The 24,191-nt window shown below is 43.5% G+C and overlaps 1 protein-coding gene across 2 annotated transcripts in view; it reads right to left on the minus strand.

Moving 5' to 3' along the window:
• Positions 1-24,191, minus strand: part of SLC24A3 (solute carrier family 24 member 3) — a 495,689-nt gene that overhangs the window by 15,204 nt on the left and 456,294 nt on the right. Inside the window, exons 13-16 of one of the 2 annotated variants that reach the window (XM_064572768.1) lie at positions 19,132-19,298; positions 17,896-18,010; positions 16,642-16,754; positions 15,442-15,635 (exon numbers count right to left, since the gene is read on the minus strand). In XM_064572768.1, the coding sequence (XP_064428838.1) occupies positions 15,528-15,635; positions 16,642-16,754; positions 17,896-18,010; positions 19,132-19,298 (503 nt within the window). In that variant the 3' untranslated portion in view covers positions 15,442-15,527. Of the gene's footprint in view, positions 1-15,441; positions 15,636-16,641; positions 16,755-17,895; positions 18,011-19,131; positions 19,299-24,191 lie in introns of those variants that run through there. The other variant, XM_045885360.3, reaches the window with a different exon arrangement.

Below are 24,191 nucleotides of genomic sequence, written 5' to 3' on the forward strand. Positions count from 1 at the left end.
CCACGAGGCCTAAAATATTTCCCCTCTGGCCCTTTCCAGAAAGTCTGCTGACCCCCGATTTAGGGCACGGACTCCAGATCCAGTTCACCGAACCCCTTCTGAATCCCTGCTCGGTCACCAAGTTGCTATATCATCATGGAAAATGACTTAACTTCCCCATGCCCCAGTTTTCTGAGAAGTAAAATGGAGATAATACAATTCTCATCTCATGAGGTGGTTGTGAGGATTAACTGAATTAATCCATGTTAAAAAGCTTGAACAGGATCCAGTGTATAGTGAGTTCTCAATGTGTCTGGGCCATTATTCTCCATTCAACTCATGAGCTGCCTAATCCCTTCCCTGGTACCCCTGGCTGCTTCTTTTATAAACCCACCACCCAGCAGGCCCCTGATCAAAGCCTCAGTAGATGACAAACACCATAAGGACGGGGGACCACGTCTGACTTTATCCTCTGCTGGGCACAGGGCTGAGCAAAGACCACATGCTTCAATATGTAACCAATGAACAGACAATGAATCTATTTCCTTGCAGAAGTGAAATGGAGCAGGGTGGACTGCTCAGAGAGAGGCTGGGAGCAGGGAGACCCTGGCTGCCATTTCTGGGTGGTATTCCAGGAGCAATGCAATCCTGTCCAACATTCACTGTCCCCTTTCCCCACTTTATTATTTTTTTTTAAGAATGCGTATAGCCTTTTTTTCACCTAACATTTTATTATGAAAGTTTTCAAGCATTCAGAAAAATTGAAAGAATGACACCATTTTATTATATCATTTTACCAAAGGGCTTGATTATAGTTCAAAGGTCTTTTGTTTCTAGATGTAATTTCCATATGGTGAAATTCACAAATCGTGATTGCACTGTTCAGTGGGTTCTGAGAAATGCATATACCTATGTTACCTCAACTGTGGCCATGATAGAGACCACTTCCATCCTCCCCAGAAAGTTCTCTTGTTCCCTTATCAGTCTCACCCAGGATCAATCACTGCTTCTAAGCTTAGCCCGTCCAAGAAACTTCATATAAAAGGAGCCCTATAATGTGCGTTCTTTTACACCAGGATTCTTTTACTCAGCATAATTTTTAAAGATTTCTTCATTTCCTTCGTATTTTTCATTGCATCAATAGCTCATTTCTTTTTATAACAGCATAAATATATCACAGCTTATTAATTATTCTCTTGTTTATGGACATCTGGCTTGCTTCTAGTTTGGGCTATTAACATGCATTGGTTTTATAATTCACAAACACAACGAAAAGAGACCTACAGTGGCCCCTCTCACCCACAGGAGAAGCAGGAATGGAGATAATGAAGACAGCCAGGGGGTCTGCTGGGACCTCAAACACACTCATGCACCGGGATCCTCTCTCTCTAGCTGCACTAGGAGCCTCTCCAAACAGGGGAGATCCACTTTCCTCACCTTAGTACACTTCTGTCTCCCTTTTGGACCCTCAGTCTTGTCAGATGGGGTGCATACCTCCTTTTTACCTCCCTCTATTCTGCCCATCCCTCCCTCAGTCCTTTTGTCTCTTCCAAGTTCATTGAGCCCTCGCAGGCCCTATCCTCACTTCTGATGCAGATCATGTCCTGACCTTGCCTGGGTAGCCTTCTTACCTCCCCAGCTCGTCCCACTGCTCTGATGGCAGATGCCTGGGTCTTCAGTTTTTCCTCCTTCCACCTAGCACCTAGCTCCCCACTTGTCTACATATATTGTACGTTTAAATAAACATCTGCGGGTGATGCTGAGCATGTGTGTATGCTTGTGCACGTGTGTGCACACACATGGGGTGTGTGTGCACATTGGAGGTAGTAAGGCTGGGTGGCAAGGGCCAAGATTTCAGAGCTGGATGAGGAGACTGATGTGGGGGTGGTTTTAAGCTGATCTTTTTAAGCAACACAGTGAGAGGGCACCAAAATAGGTTTTTTTGTAAAAAAAAAAAAATGAGGCATAATTTGCATACAGTAAAGGCTCAAATCTCTCCTACTGGCTAAGTTTTGACAAATGCATGTACCCATGTAACCCACATCTCAGCAAGATATAAAACATTTCCATCACCCCAATAAGTTTCCCAAAGGGCAGCAAATTTAACTCAACCCCCTTAAAATCTAGTTTCTTGGATCGTGCAAGCCAGCAATAGCACGGACCCGTCTCATCTCTGAACTACCTTTGCAAAAGACTTGAAGCTCTAGCCGTGCATAGTGTTGATCTAAACAATGGTTTCCCTGCTTCCTGAGTCACAGATACAGGGTCCATTAAGTGCAAATGCAGCAAATCTCCATGGCAATGCCCACCAAAGAGCATGCAAGGTACAACTGCCCTGACATTGAACACTGTTTTTATTTCTTTCCTTCAAAATACGGAATTCATTCTCTAATTCCCTCATGGCAATTGTTGCAGAGAAAACAGAAGGCTGGCTGGTTGCCAAGTCAACAGAAATTTAGCCCATGATGCATGTATATTTTTTCATCTGCATGCACACACAGACACCCATTCAGACCTAGCTTTATTTCTGCACACGGTTCATAAGTAGTTCCCTAAATCCTACAGTTTGGGGATCCAAAATCTCTAGCCTCAAAGATTTTGACTTCCCCATATTATAGTTTAAAATATCTCTATGGTTTGAAGTCAACTGTACACATCCAGAGGAATTCTTTTAGGAAAAATAAGGAGCCCCTATATTTTTGCTAATTTATTTATGACCTGGAATGCATGCGCATGTCACTTTGCATTTTCAGATTTGGGTAGTTTGAACATTCGTGTGGGTGTAGGTTCCAAATGGATGTGTCTAGCCTTGGTTTGATGTTGTAAAATATCGCTGGGTGGGAATCTCTTTCCCAGAACAATTAAATGAGGTGAGAAAGTGAATAAGCCTACAGAGAAGAGGTGCTTCAATGGCAGCTGGTGCCTGAGTCCTGTCCCATCCAGAGGGCTCTCACAAACACAGGGCTGTGTGGAATTCTAGTGGCGACTCGGAGGTAGGTAGGGTGGGTTTGTTCTCCCCACGTAAAGATGAGACAACTGATGCTCTGGGAAGTTCAGCACTTGGCCAAGGTAAGATTCTGCTCACCAATTCCCATTGATGTGTGGGTGTGGGTTTTCCCCACACATCCAAGCATTTCAGTGACCCCAGATGGGTGTCCTACAATTTAACTCAATTCTTTTTTTCTTCTTTTTTAAAGAATTTATTTATTTATTTGAGAGAGAGAGAGAGCATGAGCAAGGGGGAAGGGCGGAGGGAGAAGCAGACTTCCTGTTGAGCAGGGAACCTGATGCGGGGCTTGATGTGGGACTCGATCCCAGGACTCCGGGATCATGACCTGAGCGGAAGGTAGACGCTTAACTGACTGAGCCACCCAGACGCCCTAACAATTTAATGCACTTCTGACACTATTTACCCAGTGACAACATCAGATCGCACAGGGAAAGGGCTCAGTCCTACAAGACTGCCCTGCCTGCCCCCAGATACCAATCACAAGTCCAGGTCTCACCTGTGCTTCTGATGGACTAGCTATAGATTGGAGATTCCAAGGACCCCCTCCTTGGTCTTGGTTAGTTTGTTAGAGTGGCTCACAGAACTGAGGAACACATTTTATTGACTAGATGACGGGTGTGTTATAAAAGGTATAACTTGTAGGGGCAGCCAGATGGAGGAGATGCACAGGGCGAGGTATGGGGAAAGGGAGCAGAGCCTCCATGCTGTCTTGGAGCAAACCACTCTCCCCAAATCTCCACGTGTTCACTAACCCGGAAGCTCTCGGAACCCTGTCCTTCTGCGTTTGTATACAGGCTCCACTGCATAGGGAATTGATTAAATCATTGGCTATTGGCAATGATTCAACTTCCAGCCTCTCTCCTCTCCCTGTCAGGGGTAGGACTGAAAGTTTCAACTTTTTAATCACGTGGTTGGTTCTCCTGGCAACCAGCTCCCACCCTTAGATGGGATAGGAAAGTCACCTCATTACATAACAGAAGACACCTTATAGTTCTCATCACTGGGAAAATTCCAGAAGTTTTAGGAGCTCTGTGCTAGAAACAGGGATGAAGATCAAACATGTATTTCTTACTATAAATCATAATATCACACAAGGCCAGGAAGCTGGTAAGGGATCAGTGTAGACTGAAAATTGGAATTCCGACAGTAAATTCTAGACTTTTCCTTGCACCCTGCAGGGCACAGGGAAAATGCTAGAGTTCTCTTCACCCATTAAGAACCCTCAAAAGTGGCATCTTGACCTTTCCTGCTTATCGTTTCTGAAACCATCCTGAATAAACTTTAAGAACCACAGATGCCAGTGTGGCAGATACCTCTGGGACCCCATCCATGTCCCAGTGCCCCCTTCTTACCATTTTTGTGGAACCAGCTGCCTCTCCACAACAATACCAGTGTCTGTGCCTCAAGGGCTTTTTCCTGAACTCCGGAAGTGCCAAGCTACCCTGTACCAATGACTCTTGGAGTGGGTGCATAAACACGTAGCTCCCCTGCCCCTCAGATGTGGTCATTCTGAGATGGGAGTGTACACCATTTGCTAGAGCCCCCCACCCTCCAGGGACTCAGCTCCAGTCACCATGACTTCGGTTGGCTGCCTTCCCTGCCCATCTCCCTGCCCATCCCCACTCCTCTGTTGGGAGTTTCTTGCCCCTCCCCAATACCCACCTCACCTCAAATCTTTGTCTCAGGATTGAATGGTTTCTGGGAGGATCTAAACTGGGGTAGTGAAATGAATAGGCTTCAGGCCTTAGGCAACCCAGGGAAGCCCATCCATGGGGGACTGTAAATACAGGAGCTCTGCTAGGACAACCTCAAGAAGAACCATTCAGTAAGATGCCAGCAAACTGTCCCCAAATTCCCTAACCAGATGCTGTGGGAACAGTTTGTAGACTGGCCTTATTAGTGGCATTTTGGCATTCTGCTTCTTTCCATGGCTGAAACACTCCACTCTGGCTGGGTGTAAGTTACCAATATGGCCTCACTGAAGGCAAGGTTACAAAGAGCCGTTCAGTTCTCCAGAGCCTGTAAGAGGCAGCTCCAGGGCCCTACTGTCAGAGTTCTGTGTCCACCCCCTTTCCACAGCCTCATGGTGGGCAGAGGCATTTCTCTGCCTCTTGGAGTTGGGCTTGGCCATGTGATTTGCTTGGCCAATAGGATATTAGTGGATTTAACAAAAACATAGGTTTGAAATATACTTCCATCATTGACATGACCTCTTATGTGTTCATCCTGCAAGGAATGTGTCTCAGGAAGTCACTGGTCCAAAGAGGATGAGAGATACAAGGAATAGCCCCGTCTGAAGCTTGGAGCTAAACCTAGATTGGCCAAACACCTGTCACCTTGCCGATGCATGAATGAGAAATACATGATAATGTATGCAGGCTGCTGAGTTTGGGGATGGTTTGTTACACAGCATTATGGTAGCAATAGCTAACTTATACAACTATCCTAGTCTAGGTCACTATATTTTCTCTCTCCTTCAAATGCCTTGTAACAGGTCTTGCTGTCATCAGTCTGATCTGGCTCCAAACTCTTCTCTGTGTAGTAGTCAGAATCTTCTTCCTAAGAGGCACATGCAATCACACCACTCCCTCCTTCATTTTCCCACTGCCTTGGCTTTAGCTCACCATATCCTTTAGCACATGGTCCCTCCCTATCTCTAAATTCACCCCAGCCACTCATCCCTCCACTTTGCCACTTCCTGCCCCCCAAACCTCTCCCCCCATCCCAGGTGCCACCCTCAGATCCTTCAGTGTGTGAAGCTTTCTTGGATCTTGGTCTTCTACAAACTGTTCCTCTCACATTCTTTACCTGCTTGGCTCCTGATAATCTCAGATTCTCAGAAAAAGCATCACTTCCTTACCTTCCTAACCCCTGCCATATACCGAGCAACTCCCACACAACCAGCTCTAGGGGGGCGTGCATCACACTTTGTTTTGGTATTTCTTGTGTAACTGTCTCTTTCCAGAGGCTACAGTCCCAGGGGCACAGGACGGTGTCTGGCCTGCTCACCGAGGCATCCCCACTGGGGGTTACCAGCTTAGCACACAGTAAGCATTTCGTTAATGTTTGATCAGAAAAAGAATGAATTGGGCAGAAAGTATGGGATAAGAATGTTTCTGATCACCTCTTCCTTTTACCTTTGTGGATTCTGGAGTTAGATGGGCTCTTGGCTTGGAAAAAAAAATAATAAACTCTTTCTCCCTCTATTACTTTGTGGATTCATTTTGCATTTCTAAGCCCTAGCTCAGAGATCTGAGTTTTGTCCTTACTTCCCAGAGCTTGCCTGGTGACCTTCTTAAATCTGTTAGAGCATGTGGAACAGACATTCATCACAAAAATGGGACAAGAAGTGCTCATTTTCCAAACTCTGACTTTTAGAAATGTTTCAGGCACTTAGGTAGCTAGCTGGCTTCTGAGCAAACCACAAGTGCTAAGAAATGTCAAAATCTGTAAAACTGCATTTATTCCTCACCATCAAATGCCTGAACCTAATACTATGCACAAAACAGCCGTCTTGATGGTAATTATCCAGTAATTATGACTTAGAAGCCCCATCTAGTAGAGATGGAAAAATTGCTTCAGAATTGTCAGCAGGTCCATTATGAGGGCAGGAGGGGCGATTAAACCCACGCAGGCTTCTAGCTTCTGATGTGAGGGATGCTGAGATGTCATGGGATTTACTGCCATGCTACATGGAAGAAGGTCCCTGAGTGTCCTTCCAGAAATGAAGCCTCTCTCCCAGGAAAAGTTGGAGGTGAAGAGGGAAGGCAAAATGCTCATGGCAAATAAACCCTTAAGTTTGCTTTTTCATGAAACTGAAACTATTTTTCCAAGTGAGTTCTGTATCACATCATGAGGTTACACAGAGATGTCCCCCAAATGTGGCTGGGCATTGGGGGCTGGCCAGGGGGGGCCTGGTGAAAGCCAGGTGGGGACCAAGGGACTGAATAAACATGTAATCCTCATGGAAGGATCCAGAATGTTTCCTCCAACCTTCAGTAGGAAAACCATTGTAGACATATAATGCACCATGGCCTAGAGCAGTGAGAATTTTAGCTGCCACGATGTCTGTGGGTGTTTTAGGATGGGAATCTGCAGGTCAGGAGTTGTTTCCTTCCTTTTTAAAAAATTTAAATTCAATTAATTAACATATAATGTATTATTGGTTTCAGAGGTGGAGGTCAGTGATTCATCAGTCTTATATCATACCCAGTGCTCATTACATCACGTGCCCACCTTAATGTTCATTACCCAGTTACCCTATCCTCCCTCCCCCCACCCTCCAGCAACCCTCAGTTTGTTTCCTATGATTAAGAGTCTTTTATGATTTGTCAGGTCCTTCTTTCTTTATGTAAAGCTGTAGAGCTTGCTTTAGCCTTATAAGCAGATCCTTTCTTCTCTTCTAGAGAAGATTCAAACTCAGGGATGGATACGGTCTAAAATCCCACCCCAGCGACATCCCCCGCATTCCTGTGCCCTCAACTGTGCATGGTGGCATTGTGGCATCATTTACTTTTAGCAATAGTCTTCCCTCCTGCTTTAGTCTCTGGTGTTCTGGGGAGAGATAAAAGTCTCACTGTCTTCTTTCTGCCTATTTTTGACTGTGACAAACTCTGAGCTGTGGTTGCCTGATCTGCAGAAGAGGACTTGGGACAGCAGTGCACTTAGAATGAAACCCATGACCCCTGCCCACCTCACCCCTGCGTTTCTATTGCCTGGCTTCCCTTCTAGTCTCAGACACAGCATGCCTCAGTGCCTTGGCACTTGCAGCCCCCTCTTTCTAGAATGCTCCCCCTGCCCTGCAAACACCCAGCTCTTCTTTATCTTTTGCTCCTCAGCACAGAACCCACCTCCCTATCCAAAGAATCCACAGTGATGTGTGCCACCCACCCTATCACATCATTACCTTCATGAGGCTTTTGCTTTCCCAAGTTAGCACACTCATGTACTTGTCACTCACTGACTGTCTGTCTTCCCCACCCTGGTGCACGTTCTAAGGGGAAGTATCTACTCTATCTTATCATTCTGTGTTCCCAGCACCTCACCAAGTTCTTGGCACATTTAGCAGCTGCACAAACAACAATTTGGTTGAAGAAGTAATCCTTGCTTTATTTAGCTATTGTCAGGATTAGATGAGGCCATGTGTGCATATAGTAGGTACTCAATGAATATTAAGCTATTCTTTTTTTTAAAAAGGACTTAAAAAAAGATTTATTTATTTGAGAGAGAGAGAGCAAGCACATATATGAGTGGGGAGAGGGGCAGAGGGAGAGAATCTCAAGCAGACTCCCCACTGAGTGACCCATGAGATCATGACCTGAGCTGAAACCAAGAGTTGGATGCTGAACTGATTGAGCCATCCAGGTGCCCCTAAGCTATTCCTATTGCTGTTTTCTTCCCCCTTGCTCTCTTCTCAGGTCATCCTTTTGCTTTATTCTGTTCTGTTCACATGTTTTCCACCCAAGGTGAAAAAGTTAGGATCATCTATCCATCCATCCATCTATCCATCTATCCATGCATCCATGCATGCTTCCATCCATCCAACAAATATTTTTGAGCACCTTCTAAGTACCAGGCACTAACAGGCATAGAGGAAAAACAAATGCATAAGATGGGTACAGTTCTTGCCCTCAGGGAGATCACCTGTCTGGGGGAGACTCAGACAAAGGGTCAAAGGTAAGCTATGATGGGAGCTGCCTAAAAACACAGGAATGAGACCTGAGCCAAGCTTGGGAGATCACAGTAGACATCCAAGCTGACACCTGAAGAATGAACTGGAAAAGGACAAGAGAAGCCCCTCATAGCAGCTCCTTTACCCCTTCTGTGAGGTGATCTGGTTCCAGATGGTTATTTTCTGGGACCCCTGGCTTCCAGGAAAACCAAAAGACACAGCTTGATTGGGCCAGATCCTGGGCCACTATTTTGGTCTACCATTACTAGGCAAAGATGTAGCCTGTAGAAGTAAAGTCTCCCAGAAAATTAAAGTCCATCTCTCTATAGGCCAACAACTTAACTGTTTTTGATGAATATGTTTCATAACTTTTTCTTGATAACTCAGAATCACCACCATGAATATAATTTTTTTTTTTTACCTGAGCTGAAATATGGTAAAGCTCTCAGGAGCTATTGATGTATGAGGAGTTGCCTGCCCCCACCTTTGACGAAATAAAATTTATTCTCTATTTAAACAAGTAAAATGTCCTGCTATGTGTAAGATGGCAAAGTGTACAGTGTGAATGGCAAACATAAAGTGGACATGGTCCTACATTCAGACTCTAGTAGCAGGTAGATGATGTGGGTGCATAACTATCAGACAAGATAGGAAAGAGAATAGATCAACAGGGACATGGAGAAGAGATTATGCAATGTGCAGTGTGATGCTGTATTTGGGCAGCATGTGAAAGGGCTAGAGAGCTAGGCATGTGGTCAGGACCTGAGGTATTCTTTTGCTTATGGTATTTCCTCTTCATTGAATGCCCTCTCAACCAAAGACATCAAACTATCTGAGTAAAATACTAAAAAAGTAGCATTTTAAAGAATGCCACTAGGATCTGAGGATGCTTTTGTTACTCTGTCTCTCCCTAATTCAGCTCACCTGGCTGTCCTTCCCTCCTTCTTGACCATTCACCTTTTCATTCTGACTCAGTTAGGCTCAAAACTTTTCCTGATAGTTAAGATTTTACTACTTATAAAGTCCAGGGCTCTAGACTACATAGCTTCCTAATAGCTCCTAAGTCATGAATATTACTGAAAAGTAAGTAGATATTTTTCCAAAGAAGATATACAGATAGCCAACAGACACATGAAAAGATGCTTAATGTCACATTATCAGGGAAATGCAAATCAAAACCACAATGAGATATCACCTCACCTCTGTCAGAATGGCTAAAATAAAAAAGACAAGAAATAAGAAGTATTTGCAAGGATGTGGAGAAAAAGGAACCCTTGTGCACTGTTGGTGAGAATGTAAATTGGTGCAGCCACTGTGGAAAACAGTATGGAGGTTCCTCAAAAAGTTAAAAATAGAAATACCGTATGATCCAGTAATTCCACTACTGGATATTTACTAAGAGAAAACAAAAACATTAACTCAAAAAGATAAATGCATGCCTATTTACAATAGTCAAGACATGGAAGGAACCTAAGCATCCATCAATAGATGAATTGATAAGGAAGATGTAGTGTGTGTGTGTGTGTGTATGCATATATACCTACACACACACACACACACACACGTATTTATAGTGGAATATTACACTGCCATAACAAAGGATGGGATCATGCCATTTGAGACAACATGGATGGACCTAGAGGGTATTAGGCTAAGTGAAATAAGTCAGGCTGAGAAAGACAAGTACTATTATGATTCCACTCATAAGTGGAATCTAAAAATGTGAATACGCAAACAACAAGCAGAATTAGACTTATAAGTACAGAGAATAAACTGATTGTTGCCAGAGGGGAGGGAGGTGGGGTGTTGGGCAAAATGGGTGAAGGCCTCCAGTTATGGAATGAGTAAGCCATGGGAGTAAAAGAGTATAAGGAATACAGTCAATGATACTGTAATAGTGATGTAATGGGACAGACAGTAACTATACCTGTGGTGAACAAAGCATAATGTATTAACTTGTCAAAACACTAAGTTGTACAACTGAAACTAATGTAATATTGTGGGCCAACTATACTCAAATTTTATAAAAATAAATAAAAAAATAAGTTAAATAGTGTCCTTTGAATTTTAAAAGTTCAAAATGAAATCTCCTTTTTAACACATGTTGCTAAAACAAACATATGTCCACATTCAAAACAATGAAACTGGACCCTTACCTCACACCATATATAAAAAAATCTTGATTTCCCTGAGGTTCATGAACAGTTTATAGATTAATTACTGATTTTCTGCTTCAAAGCGAGGCCTACATTGGATGCTTGTATCCTGGGCATAAAATGAAGATCTCTTTGGAACTGAGAACAGAAATAGCATTTGGATGAAAATATAACATGACATGTCTTTTTCCAGTCTTCTGACCAAAAGTTCCCCCAGGAGCACTCTCCTATGTGCCATGGCTGTTGATCACCAAAGTGGCCTGTTTCTTCTCCTATATTTTCCCCTGCACTTCAGTTCAGGGTAATCTTCAACCACAGGATTAGATGTGCTCCTTGCACAATCCCAGCAGAATGACCAGAGTGACCCAATGATGTCATCTACAGATGGAAAACATGAATTTGAGCCAAACATCTAAGAGGGCCTGAATTTTTGTCTTCATGATGTTGCCCTGTCACTAAAGTTTGGAACCTGAAAAGCATATGTTTTCATGGCTGTGGATATTACTGAATGAAAATTATGCTTAATTTTCTGCTCTCTGAAGAGTGTTGGGAGCATGTCAGAAGGATGGGAAAGGAGGGCAGATCAGTGGGGCTCATTTACGGCAGACAATTTGCTTTGCTGAATTGGAATTTCAGGTCTGATGTCCATGTTCAGTCAGGGAGATTTCAAAGCTGTGGGGAGGAACTGGTTTGTATCTAGAATGAGTTGTTGTTGTTGTTTGGAAAGGTTTTGATTTTACCTTATACGATTGTACGTTGTAACCACAGTAAAGAAAAAATAAACACAATGGATCAATGGATCTTAGGGACACTGGAAGGATGTGCATCCCCTGCCCCTGTCTGTGCATCCCCTGCTGCTGGAGAGAGTCAATGTGGTAAAAGTCTATTATTCATGGATCAATTTTCCAGGATATTTAGAGTATGGTTTCTTTTCATCTTTTTGCTGCCTGCTCTTTAGCCACTACTCTCTAGTCTTCACCAGAGGCAACAAAAAGTAGTTAAAATTCACACAGGTCTGACTTTTACTTCTTCATAACTTTGATAAGCGGTAAGTGAGGAAATGAAACAAGAACACACCAGGTGGGTTTGCTGGGGAACTCAACAGATCCACACCCAGTGCTCTGAGCTGGATTAAGGGGCATAGAAGCTAGGCAGAGTCTGGGGTGCCAGTAAAGATGGGATCTAAATGTGAACCATAAAATGAGAGATGGAACATTACAAAGAGCAGCCTGTGGAGGGAGGGAGACACCCAAGACTGAGTATGATTAAATAATGACAGAGGGTCACTAGTAGCATTTCCAAAGGAAGTTAGGTTGTGCTATTCCCAATATATTTGACACTTTTTTCATGGCTCAAGTATGTACATGCCCCATACTATGTGCCACAAGGAAGCTCACCCTCATGGAGCTTCCTGTGGTCAGAATGCCGGGGTAAAGCCTGTGTTTAAAAAAAAAAAAAAAAGAATAGTACTGTGCCATGAAGCTGTCCTCCAAATCTCAGAAATGAAATAAAGACAAATTAAAATGTAAGGAATACTGTCATTCGGAAAAATAATTAGGCATGTGTAAAGAGCTTCAAAGTGTTCATATTCTATGTAACAACTCCAGCTCTAGGAAAATAACCTCAAATGCAAATACAGTTTTACGTAGAATTTTTATAGATCTCTAAAATCAATAAGATCAATATACAAAGATGTATGTTGCATCATTACTTATAACCGTGAAAATCTTGAAGCAGTATGTGTCTAACAGCAGCAGCATGGTTAAGTAAATTTTGGTGTAACTAGAATATGAGGTTGTCTTTAAAGATGATGTTTCTATAAGATTTTAAGGAAAATGTGTTTGCTATCATAAGGAGTAAAAAAAAGCAATTTTACAGTGAAGTCTCAGCTATGTGAACCAAAGTGGAAAGAAAAATATGCTAAAATATTAGCAGTTGATATTTACGGATTGAACTATGCATGTTTTTTATTGTATCCTCTGAATCTGCAGAGTCACATGGGCAGCCATAAGCCATATGTGGCTATATAAATTGAAATTAATTAAAATGAAATTAAAAATCCAGGTCTTCACTTGAACCAACCACATTTCAAGCTCTTAAAAAGTCTCATGGAGCTAGTGGCTACTGTATTTGACAGTACGATACAGAACACTTCCATCATTATATAAAGTTCTATTGGGCAGGCACTGCTCCAGAGTGTTCTCTAATTAGAGTTTCTCTAATTTTCGATAAAGACCATGAGCTATTTTTATAATCAGAAAAAAAGAATAACAAAGTCAAGCTAAGATGACTTGACTGTAGAAAACCCAAGAAATTATTTGAGGAATGGCAAAACAGAATCAAGGTGAACTTGTATTTTAAGGAAGCAGTGACTTTAATGAGAGAAATTCAATACAATCAATAATATTGTTCTCAACTTAAGTACAGGAAAGGTATATTAACTGGGAGAGGAAGGGTCCACATATGACCCAGAAAAAAGGAGCTCAAAGAGGTAGGATTGGCCAATGTGCCCCAGGATGGTTGTCGTGGCAGGGAGAGAACCCTACGATATGGGTTTATGCTTCAGACAACAACAATTCAACAGCTCCAGTAAAAGGTTATCCAGCAAACCCTCTTGTTGGCTCCCACTCTCAACCTGATGCCCCAGACTTTAGAGGCTGCTAATGTCCACTGACACCTGCATCTCCTCTCCTAAAATAGCTAAACAAGTGTCCTGGATACTTCTTGCCTCTTGGTGGGAACATTTGACTCATCTGAACAATGGGTGGGAGCAGGCAGGACGCACATCACCTTCAGTTCTTGTCAAAAAAAGATCTACATAATCTTCCATGCCCTTGCTTTCTCTGCTTTCTGTGCGTCTATTGGAGAAGGACTCCAAGAGGATAGAACCACAGAATGAAATAAGCCCTAGTCCCTGAGTTTCTGTTTGGAGATCCATGAGAGCTGCCAGAATGGAAATATCTGCAATGGATTTGGGGCAAGAAATAAAGCTTTGCTGGGCTACCCCAGGGAAATTTGGGGGTTTGTGATATAGTAGCAGTGGTACTTATTCTAACATATAAACTCTAATTTGATCTTCTATGCAGAATGTGTTAATGCAGCAGGTCTGGTGACTTAAACGTTGCATGCTTTTAGGGGAGCCTAGAACCATGACTGACCTTCAGCCAATCTCCAAGAATGTGACCCTTGGAATATTCTTTATGTTACTGACGGATGATGTTGTTTTGTGCTCCAAAAGCAATGGGTGGTCATGGGGCTCCCCAAATACCTCCCACCTGTGGGAGGTACAGGCTCCAGTGTGGAATGAAAAAGCCATGGGGATGAAAGGCACAGCATAGGGAACAGTCAGTGGTATTGTAATAGTGTTGTAGGGTCACAGAGGGCAGCTACACTTGTGGTGAGCACAGCATAACACAGAGACTTGTGGAATCACTATGCTGTACACCTCAAACTAGCATTTTGTGTCAACTAACACTTCAATTAAAAAAAAGAAAAAACAAACAAAAAAACTAAACAAAACCTGAAAAACAAAATAACTCCCACATTAAGATCTTTCTCCAGGAAAATGGAGCACAAATTGTCCAGAATAAGTATGCTTTTTATCTGGCACTTGTATATCTTACTACCATCTATTGCCATTCTAGCACAGACATCAAACTCCTGTGAATTTGGTTGATGTGAGTCCCTTCATAAGTGCCTGACTGACAACAATGTCACTCATAAAATCCTTCGGAACATTATCTGGAACCCTGTGACCACCTAATGGATGATGTCCTTTCAGTGGCCAACATGGAGGGCATTTCTTCAGTGTCTCTCTTATATGCATCACTTAAGAAGATGAAACAAATTCAAGATTTAGGACAAGGGCCATGAGTGAGATAGAAAGAAAGGCTATGGAGAGAGGCCCCATTTGGTGGTGGTGATGGGGAGGGTCCAGAGAGGAATTCTGAATGAGACACACCTGGAAGAAGGGACATCATTTCCAATGGGAGAATGAATGTGTGCCTCTGAGGCAGAGTAGTCTGCCTCTGAAGGAGATCACCTTCAGGGACAATGACTCTGAGGGGCACTGGCCTGGCTCTCTGTAATGTCTGAGACAGCAAGTAGTCTGGGAGGGATGAGGTTTAGAGTGCACTATTGGGGGCTATTGAAGAACTGGCCTTCCTGGTGGATATCTGTTTACATTACAGTTAGCCAAGGCTAAGGGGTCCTTATACCTTAGGGCAGGATTAAAACTCATGCTGCTGAATCTCTCATAAAAGTCATCAAAAACATCATTTTCTAAATCCATATTGTCATGGAAGTTTGAATATCATCATTTTTTTATTGTCTGATGAGCACCCACATGATCTGTCCCTGCCTAGCCTCCTAACTGCCTGTCAAACCATGGGACCCTCCCCTATGCTCACTCTACTCCACTTACACTGGACTTGCTTCTGTCTCTCCAACATGCCAAGTGCATCTCTGCCTCAGGGCCTTTGCACTGGCTGTTCCTTCTGCCTGGAATGCTCCACACTGCCCCAATATCCCCCTGGCTGGTTCTCTCTAGTTATTCAGATTTCATGTCATAGTTACCTCCTGAAAGCAGCTTCCCCCCCCCAGGGAATGTGGCCTCTCTCACCATGTCATTACCCAATTTCACTGACAACAGAGCAGAGATCTTCACTCCTTAGAACATATTCTGCTTCTTTCCATCTTCTTGTGCTTATCTTTACCCTCTGGTGAAATTTCTCAGGCAGTGGGTAACTTCAGATGAACCAAAAACACGTGGACTGTCTGCATGGATTTCAATTTCATTGCAACTGTCTGGATACCTTCCCTGGTTGAAACAGCCATTTGTCAAGCAGCTTGGAAGACAACCGTCATCTGATAAAATGAGCCACAGTATTTTCTATAGGATATAGCATTGCTTAACAACAAATTGTGCAGATAGACTAAGGTAATGCTCGGCAGCACATCTGGAGAAACACCAGCAGTGAGTTGGGTCTAACAAATCTGGAGGCATGTTACTCTTTTATTCCCATGTCTAGGCAAAAATCTCCCAACTGCAATTTCTTCCTCAGTCCTTGGATAATGAGTGTCTGGGACAGAGTTGCCATTAGCGGAGGGCAAACATTTTAACAAATTGGGAAAGAGAGCTAGACCCTCCGTGTCACTCACCTGTAAATCCACCTGAAGTCACAATCAGCTTAGCCTTGAGAAAAAGCATGGAGGCCATCTTCACGGGGTCTGTCGCCAGACCCCTGGTAGGGGGGTCATCTTGTATTTTGTATCCCTTCCTCCATGAATGAAATTATTTTTCCCACAAAGCAAACACACTAGACAGGGGGTGGCAGAGGATGGCCCATGGGCCAAATCTGGTCAGCCTCCTATTTTTGCGTGGCCCATGAGTTAAGAATGATTTTTGTATTTTTCCATGGTTGAAAAGAATGAAAAGAATCCTATACCATAGATCATGACATGTAAAAATTATATGGAATTCAAATTTCAGTTTCTATACATAAAGTTGTATTGAAACAGCCATGCTCACTCATTTGCACATTGTCTATGGCTGCTTTCAGGCTACAGCTGCGGAGGTGGGTTGTTGTGACAGAGACCATCTGGCCCACAAAGCCTAAAGTGTTACTATCTGGCCCTTCCCAGAAGAAGTTTGCCAACCCTGTACTTGAGTCCTGAATGTTCCCGCAAGCCTGGTTTTGGAAGGACTTTGATGAGGAAGAGTTTGTTTGCCTCCCAGCATTAGTATTTCCTCATCTCCTTTGCCCTGAAAACAGAGTCTGCAGAGCCCAAGATTTAAAGAGAAATCACAGGGGAAACCCACTTACGTAGGATCCATAATCCACAGCCAGAGTCTGCAGGGCCCATGGGAGACCAAGGCCGATGAGGATATCAAACACGTTGCTCCCAATAGAGTTGGACACGGCCATGTCTCCCATGCCTGCAAGGACAAGAGGTCAACTTGAATGAGGGAGGTTGATCTCAGGATAGTACAGGGGCTCCCCAAGGCACTCTCCTAACCCTTTGGTCTGACAGCCAGAGACTTAGCTGGCAGGTCTGTTGGCTCATTTGCTAAGGTGGTTCCCTCCCAAGCTACCGCCTGTATTTTCAATAGAATATGTATTTTCAGTAGAAAGGAATGGAAAAGAACAGAACAGACTAGAACAAAATGCACATTCTGACCTTCAGAAGGTCTGTTGACCTTCAAACATGATCACTGGCGAAATGTGAATGATTCCAAAAACCAAATATAGTTCCCCAAATTCTGAAACTTCCTTCTAGAAAGGAATAAACTTGACAGTTCTATTAAGCCTTTCATGAGCTCACCGTGAAACTGATATATTTTAGTACCATCGCCCAACTGCTCTACACTGTCTTCAATTCTTTTTCTAAATAATTGAGCACTATTAAGAAAAATAATATAACCAGTAGAATTTCGTGAGGACTTTTAGGGGAACACTATGCTAAGTGTTGTAGTTACACATTGTGTTTGTTGAAAACAAATGCAATCTAGCACAAATCAGGCATATAAATTAGAGTGGGTGCTAGCAAAGGGCATGGCCATCTGGAAGGGGTGTCCATCTGTGAGCTTGGATTTGAAGGAGGGGAGGCTGTGCCATATACTGAGGACTGACCTGTGGTAACCACCACTGTTGGGGTACTGCAGCTGGGTAGACCTTAGGCTATGGGGTCTGTCTTTTCTAAGCCTTGGTTTCCCTACCCATAGAATGGGGGTCTGATTTTCCCCACCCCACAGAGTTGTTTAAATTAAATAAGATAACGTATCTAAACTGCTTTGCTCAGTGTGTGGCACTCAGCAAAGATTAGCTCTCGTTACGTAAGTATTTATTACTTCTCCAGAAGGGCCTCTGCATGCTACCTAGAAAATGTCTCTGCCTTTCTTAAGGGTAGATCTTCTGGCTTGTTTCCCTGTTCTTTTGATGCCAGTTAGCTTTTTGACCAACACAGCACTGAAGTCACCCATCACCCTGGTAATTGCCATGTGGATCCCCCAAAGCTCCCCTCACCCATAGGCCTTCCTCCCTCCCCCATCCCTGTCACCATCTAACTGGAGGTCCCACCTTGTCTGGCGACGATGAGGCTGGCCATGCAATCGGGCACACTGGTTCCAGCTGCCAGGAAGGTAATCCCCATGATGACATCAGGAATCCCCAGTGTGTATCCAATGATTGTGACCTGGAAGAAGCAGGAAGAGGTGGTGAGTCGGGGGCTGATGCCAACCTGACACATCAGTGGATCCTCTGCCCAAGAAGCACAAAAGGCTACAATCTGGGTGGTCTGCTCAGGGGGCAATGTCTGCTCTCATTGTCAATGTAGAGGGCAAAGAACATCTCGCAGAGCAGACCAGGACTGCAGGTCTGGGGACCAGGGTGCAATTATGGAGTCCATGTTTTCCAACCAAAGATTGGCATTTTATACATGTTCCTTTCAGGTGAGGCAGGAGGACTGAGAGAGGAGAAACAGTTTCTGGGAAAAGGTGATTTTGGGACAGAATATTTGAACTTAGGATGGTCCCGGGAAATACAGAATGGAAAAGTACGGTCATAAATGGGCAATGCATTCTGGATGATTGTGTTTCCTAAAATGGCTTTTGGGCAGAGGCTCTTTTGAGCCATAACCCCACAACCAATGCCAGTCCTTGAATCCTTGTTTTAGCTTCAGAAAGGACCCTTGAGTGGTCACCTGGTCCAATGACCTTATTTTCTGGTTGACAAAACTGTGACTCAGTTAGAGGAAGTGACAATGACAGCTAGGATTATTACTCCCCAATTCCTCCCGTTTTTCCTTCATGCTCTTTGCCCTGTGGCTTTGCCACGCTAGAGCAGGTGGGGTATATTTCCCCCACTCCATTGATATTGGGCAGAGTCACAGGCCAAGGCCCTAGGAGGCACAGCATGTTTCCACTGGCCTTCTATTATTCCAACAATCTGCCATGAGAAGAGCATTCCCCAGGTAGCCATGGGTCCAAGGAAAATGAGCAAATGTAAGGGGTAGGCATGAAACCCATCTGCTGCCTGAATCACACATAACCATGCTGTGGCTTGAAGCAGAACTGCTCAGTCAGTGCCAGCTAAGATTAGTCAAACCATGCTCAACCTGCAGATATGTGAGCAAGAGGGAACTTCTTGTGATTCTAAACCACTGAGTTTAGGGGTGGTTTGTTATGCAGCTTATTGAGGTATTTGCTGACTGATACAGTTACTGGGCTGAAACCCCACCTCCTATTCCCCTCTGACTGAGCATATTTTTCTCTCTAAAGAGGTCTAGCAATGCTGTGGGGTCCTCCGTACACTCACCATCCACACCATCATGTAGGAGAAGGCTGCTATCCACAACGTGGAAGAAGCAAATGTCACCATAAACCATTTTTCCCAGCGGGGTTTGTTGCAGTTGGGTACAGTGAAGTATAAAACAAAACTCAGTGGCCAGGTGAACGCCCACTTCACTGTTTCCAGTTTTCCAGCTGGGAAAAGAAAAAAAGATAAAAACAAAAATTAGTTTCATTTCTCTGTTTTACCAGCCCTCCATGCTACTTGCCTCAGACATTTACATCCTAATTGATGACCTGTGAAATCAGCCTTATTATGTTGTTCTTTTCATAAAAAACACAAACAGCTTTCCACCACCAACAAAACCTGGCATACAAAACCAAGCAGAATAAAAACAGTTATCCACCGCTCACCTGCTAGTTAGGCACCCAAATGACAGATGAGGCCCTTCTGAGGATACATGCCATGTGATTTTCTTTATTTGAAGGTGGATAACAGGAAAAACTAATCTATGGTGGTAGAGGGTGGAAGGTTGACTGGAAAGAGGCTCGAGGAACTTTCTGGAAGGCAGAGATGTTCTTTATTGAAGCAGAGAGTGTATACGATACATATTTCTTACCAGAGGTGTTAGCAATTAAGCAGGATGGTAATAAAGGCTAAAGGAGAATTGATAGGTTTGTCAAATCTGAGGTTACAAGGAACTCATGGCAACAAAGTCACCAAAATAAGCATTTATGGATATCTCTGAAACATGGCCCTCAGGCAACACAGAGATGATAGGATCAGGTCATCACTAGCCAGTCCATCACCTCGTCCGTGGCAGCAGGTATTTAGAGAGCCAGAAATCAATGATTAATTTGCAAGTTCACATCAGCTTGAGATACAAACCCCACCTTGAGAGCTTTCAAATCATCTCTCAGGATTTCGTGAGTTGACAATGTTGAGCAATTCCACTAGATGGCGCTGTGACCACTGACACCTTATAATCCGGCAAGATTTTATCTACCCATGGGGAGAACAGACCCCAGGCCAACTGGTGGTCTTCCAGCTCCCCTCCCCGACCTTCACCTGCACCCCACCCCCACTCCCCACCCTTTGTGTCTGAGAATCTTCCTCATCCTGTCCCACCTGGCCCCATGCACCAACCATCCTCCCAGCCCTGTATCCTCAGAAGTGCCTCATCAGTCATTTGGGTGCCTAACTAGCAGGTGAGCGGTGGATAACTGTTTTTATTCTGCTTGGTTTTGTACACCAGGTTTTGTTGCTGGTGGAAAGCTGTTTGAGTTGTTGCCAGTTTTCAGGTATTACAACTAAAGGGGCTATGAGCATTCTTGTACACTCAAAAAACATGTTGACTAAAGGAACATAATTGACTAAAATCACATGCCATTCGTGTCTTTTAGTCAATTACGTTCCTTTAGTGAACATGTTTTTTGAGATCCATTCGTGTGTCAGGAATTCATTCTTAATTGCTGTGTAGTTTTCCATCCTACGAATACACAATTTATCCATTCTCCTGTGGACGGGAATTTGAGTTGTTGCCAATTTTCAGGTATTACAACTAAAGGGGCTATGAGCATTCTTGTACACTTTGTTTTGTGGGCATGTTTTTTTTTTCTCTTGGGCGAAGACCCAGGAGTAGAATTGCTGAGTCACAGGGTGGGTGTTTATTTAACTTTGCAAGAAACTGTCGGGCAGTTTTCCAAAATGATTATCCCATTTTATATTCCCACCAGAGTGAAGGAGGTATTTTTTAAATTACACTTTGAACAGTGATTAATAAAATGTTAAATGAAATTTATTTCATAATTTTATGCCAGTATCTAGCACTTTTCCAATTAGCTGCTATGCAGATATGGAGCTGGGAACAGATGATGACAACATTGAGACTGTTTGGCTGGATTTCAAAGCAAGAAAGCTGTCAGAGGTTTTTCATGAGGGGCTTCCAGATGCTGTGGACTCCAGCGTATCGTCAGACCCTTGGATCCCAAAGGCATCCTGGAATTCTTCGTGCTCCTAAATCCTGTAGTGTGGTGATGTCATTTATCCACCTGGGGCTCTGGGGACCCCCTCACTGGCCTTGCAGTCTTCCTAATGCCCTCACACAGAGAGACTGGTCCAGCTTCAAAACACACACCCAATCAAAGTTACAAAGACACAAATGGGAAGAGAAATGACTGCAATCTGGCTCTTTGTAATTCCTCAGAAAATTAAAAAAAAAATGAAATCAGAACTTGAGACTGTGGCAGCTTAGAAAATGATACTGAGTACAAAGGTAATGCAAGCAGTACATTTGGCACAAGTGAATTTTGAGTTTTTTCTCGGCTGCTTTAGAAAATTCTGACTTGACCCTGAGGGACCTTATATCTAGAAAACAGTTCTCTCCATTTCATGATATAGATGCTTTCTCTAAGTTACAGCTCCACTGTAACAACAAACTTACAGTAGAAATTTAATCGGTATCATCTGGAAGGTAACTTTAAATGTAATGTAACAAATATAACTCCTTGAGCAAACCAAGTGATACAGAAACGTGCTTTTATTTAAGTGATTTTGAGGAGCAGGGGTTAGATAAGGAACATACTTATGTTTTGGTGTGTTCTTTTCAGTCTTTTTTCCCCTGAAAGTGTGTTTACCTACATCCCCATGTAAATGTTTCTATTTCTGTTAGTCAACAGTAAGGCTTTCTTCATACAGGGCTAAGAATATATGTACAACTTATACTATGCATAGGTGCATATAATTTACATATATACTATGTAGATTTAGCCTCTACATATATTACATGCACATGGAAACACAGGGATGTTAATATATGTGCACATTCTAGCTGCCTTAAATTTCAGTTTCTGAATAAAGGGGTAAAATGGTTTCCTTTCCTCTTTGAGTCAACAGTATTTCTGGACATTTTCCCATCTTTTCTTCCATTGCTAGTGGTCCAGAGCCCCCCTCTGGCCCCCCAGGGGATAGGTTTAATCCTTCATTTAACAAATATTCATTGAAGGTCCTCCCCCCCGACGCCGCCAGTCTGTGCCAGGTCCTGCTCTGGGTACTGAGGACAGAGCAGTGAGCTGAGAAAACCAAACTCCCTGTGCATGAACCTGATGTACCCGTGATTATGTGATTTCCTGGAAGGCAGCCAGCAGCTGGGACATGCAGTGGGGACTCTGAGCGTTACAGTACAGTACCCCTTTGAGTGTGCCTTGGCTCTGAAAAGCAAAGGACCTGTTCTTAAGTTGTACTCCTTACTGAATTTTTAAAGAAGCTTACTTTTATTGAGAAGAAAAGATTATTGCTCATTCTTATGGACCTAGAGTTAAATATATCAATTTGTTCTAACTATATAGGCAATAAAAATGTAGTGTTTTAGAATGAAAAATGTAGAAAAAATAAAAAAGAAGTCCATCTAGGAGAAACACACTCATATTTTGGTATACTTCTTTTCAGTCTTTTTCTGTGGAAGTATGTTTGCCTATGTACACATGCAAACATTTCTTCCTTTTCTTTTTCTTTTTTAGAGGGAGAAAGAGTTCAAGCAGGGGGAAGGGAGATGGAGAGAGGGAGGGGGAGACAGAGAGAATCTTATCCATGCCCAGCATGGAGCCTGATGCAGGACTCGATCTCACGACCCTGAGATCATGACCTGAGTCGAAATCAAGAGTTGGACGCTTAACTGACTGAGCCACCCAGGCGTGCCCACATGTAAACATTTCTTTTTTTTCTTTTTTTAAAGTATCTTTTTTTTTTTAAGATTTTATTTATTTATTTGAGAGAGAGAATGAGATAGAGAGAGAGAGCATGAGAGGGGGAAGGGTCAGAAGGAGAAGCAGACTCCCTGCTGAGCAGGGAGCCCGACGCGGGACTCGATCCTGGGACTGCAGGATCATGACCTGAGCCGAAGGCAGTCGCTTAACCAACTGAGCCACCCAGGCGCCCACATGTAAACATTTCTATTTCTGTCAGTCAATAGTAAGGCTTTCTTCATGCAAGAGATAAGAATACATGTGCAATTTATATGTATATATATGTGCATACACACATACTATGCACAGGTGTATATTCAAATATATATTATATGAATTTTACCCCATACGTACATTATATGCACATATAAAAACACAGGTATGTTAATATCTGTGCATAAACCATAAAAGGATACAACTCAATACAAAAATGTATACACTGTATGAATAAACATGTTAATGTAAAGATGATAACCATACATGTGCACACTGCATATATGCACACACTTTTATTCATATATGTACATGCATGTGCACATAGATGCATGCACAATATATGTGTATACACATACATACATCCTATAAATGCCTATATTTACATACTTCCACATAATTACTTATTCATTACTTATACTCACTATAGTCAAGTCCTGGAGAGAAGAGAGCCCTACAGCTAAGTGACAGAAACAGAGAGCCATGGCCCTGCAAGGTTACCATGAGAGGGAAAAATGTCCTCATCATGTGCGCAAAGCTTTTTCAGGCCAAAGGAACTTAGTGCAGAGGAACCAGATGTGGGGCTCCCACTGGGACTGGGTCCTTCCCGCTCCTTGAGTGGCCTCTGCTGGCTGGCTCAGTGCTGTGAGGGGTCTGCCTGCCCTAGGGGGTGCTTGTTGGACACACAGCCCACGAGCCTCAGATGGAAGTTCCTGAGTCCCAGAATGGGGTTTGGCTTTGGTGGTGGGAGGGAACAGAGGATCATAACTGGACAAACCCACTCTCCAGTTCAGAGGCAGCACCTGGCTCCGAATGAGGCTCCCCTAAGGCTCAGGAGAACGGTGAAGATCACTGGTGTGACTCCAGGGTGCTACACCCGCACTGCCTCAGGTGTGGCCCGCCAACAACCAGCACCAGTGTCACCTGGGGGCTTGTGATAAATGCAGAATCTGGGGCCCCCCACCAGACTTCCTGAATCAGAGCCTGCATTTTATCAAGGATGCCCAGGTGACAGGGCTGGTCTAGAAGAACTTGGGGTTCCACCTCCTTTCTCGGCAGCTCGGGGCCCTGGAATGAAGCAGAGACCCCCAGGACTGGCAGGACCATGCAGAGCATCCTTTCTCCTCTCAT

The sequence above is a fragment of the Mirounga angustirostris genome, unplaced genomic scaffold (genome assembly GCF_029215605.1).
Source record: "Mirounga angustirostris isolate CCGP_5_RB_7025 unplaced genomic scaffold, mMirAng1.0.hap1 SCAF_10, whole genome shotgun sequence".
Lineage (NCBI taxonomy): Eukaryota > Metazoa > Chordata > Mammalia > Carnivora > Phocidae > Mirounga > Mirounga angustirostris.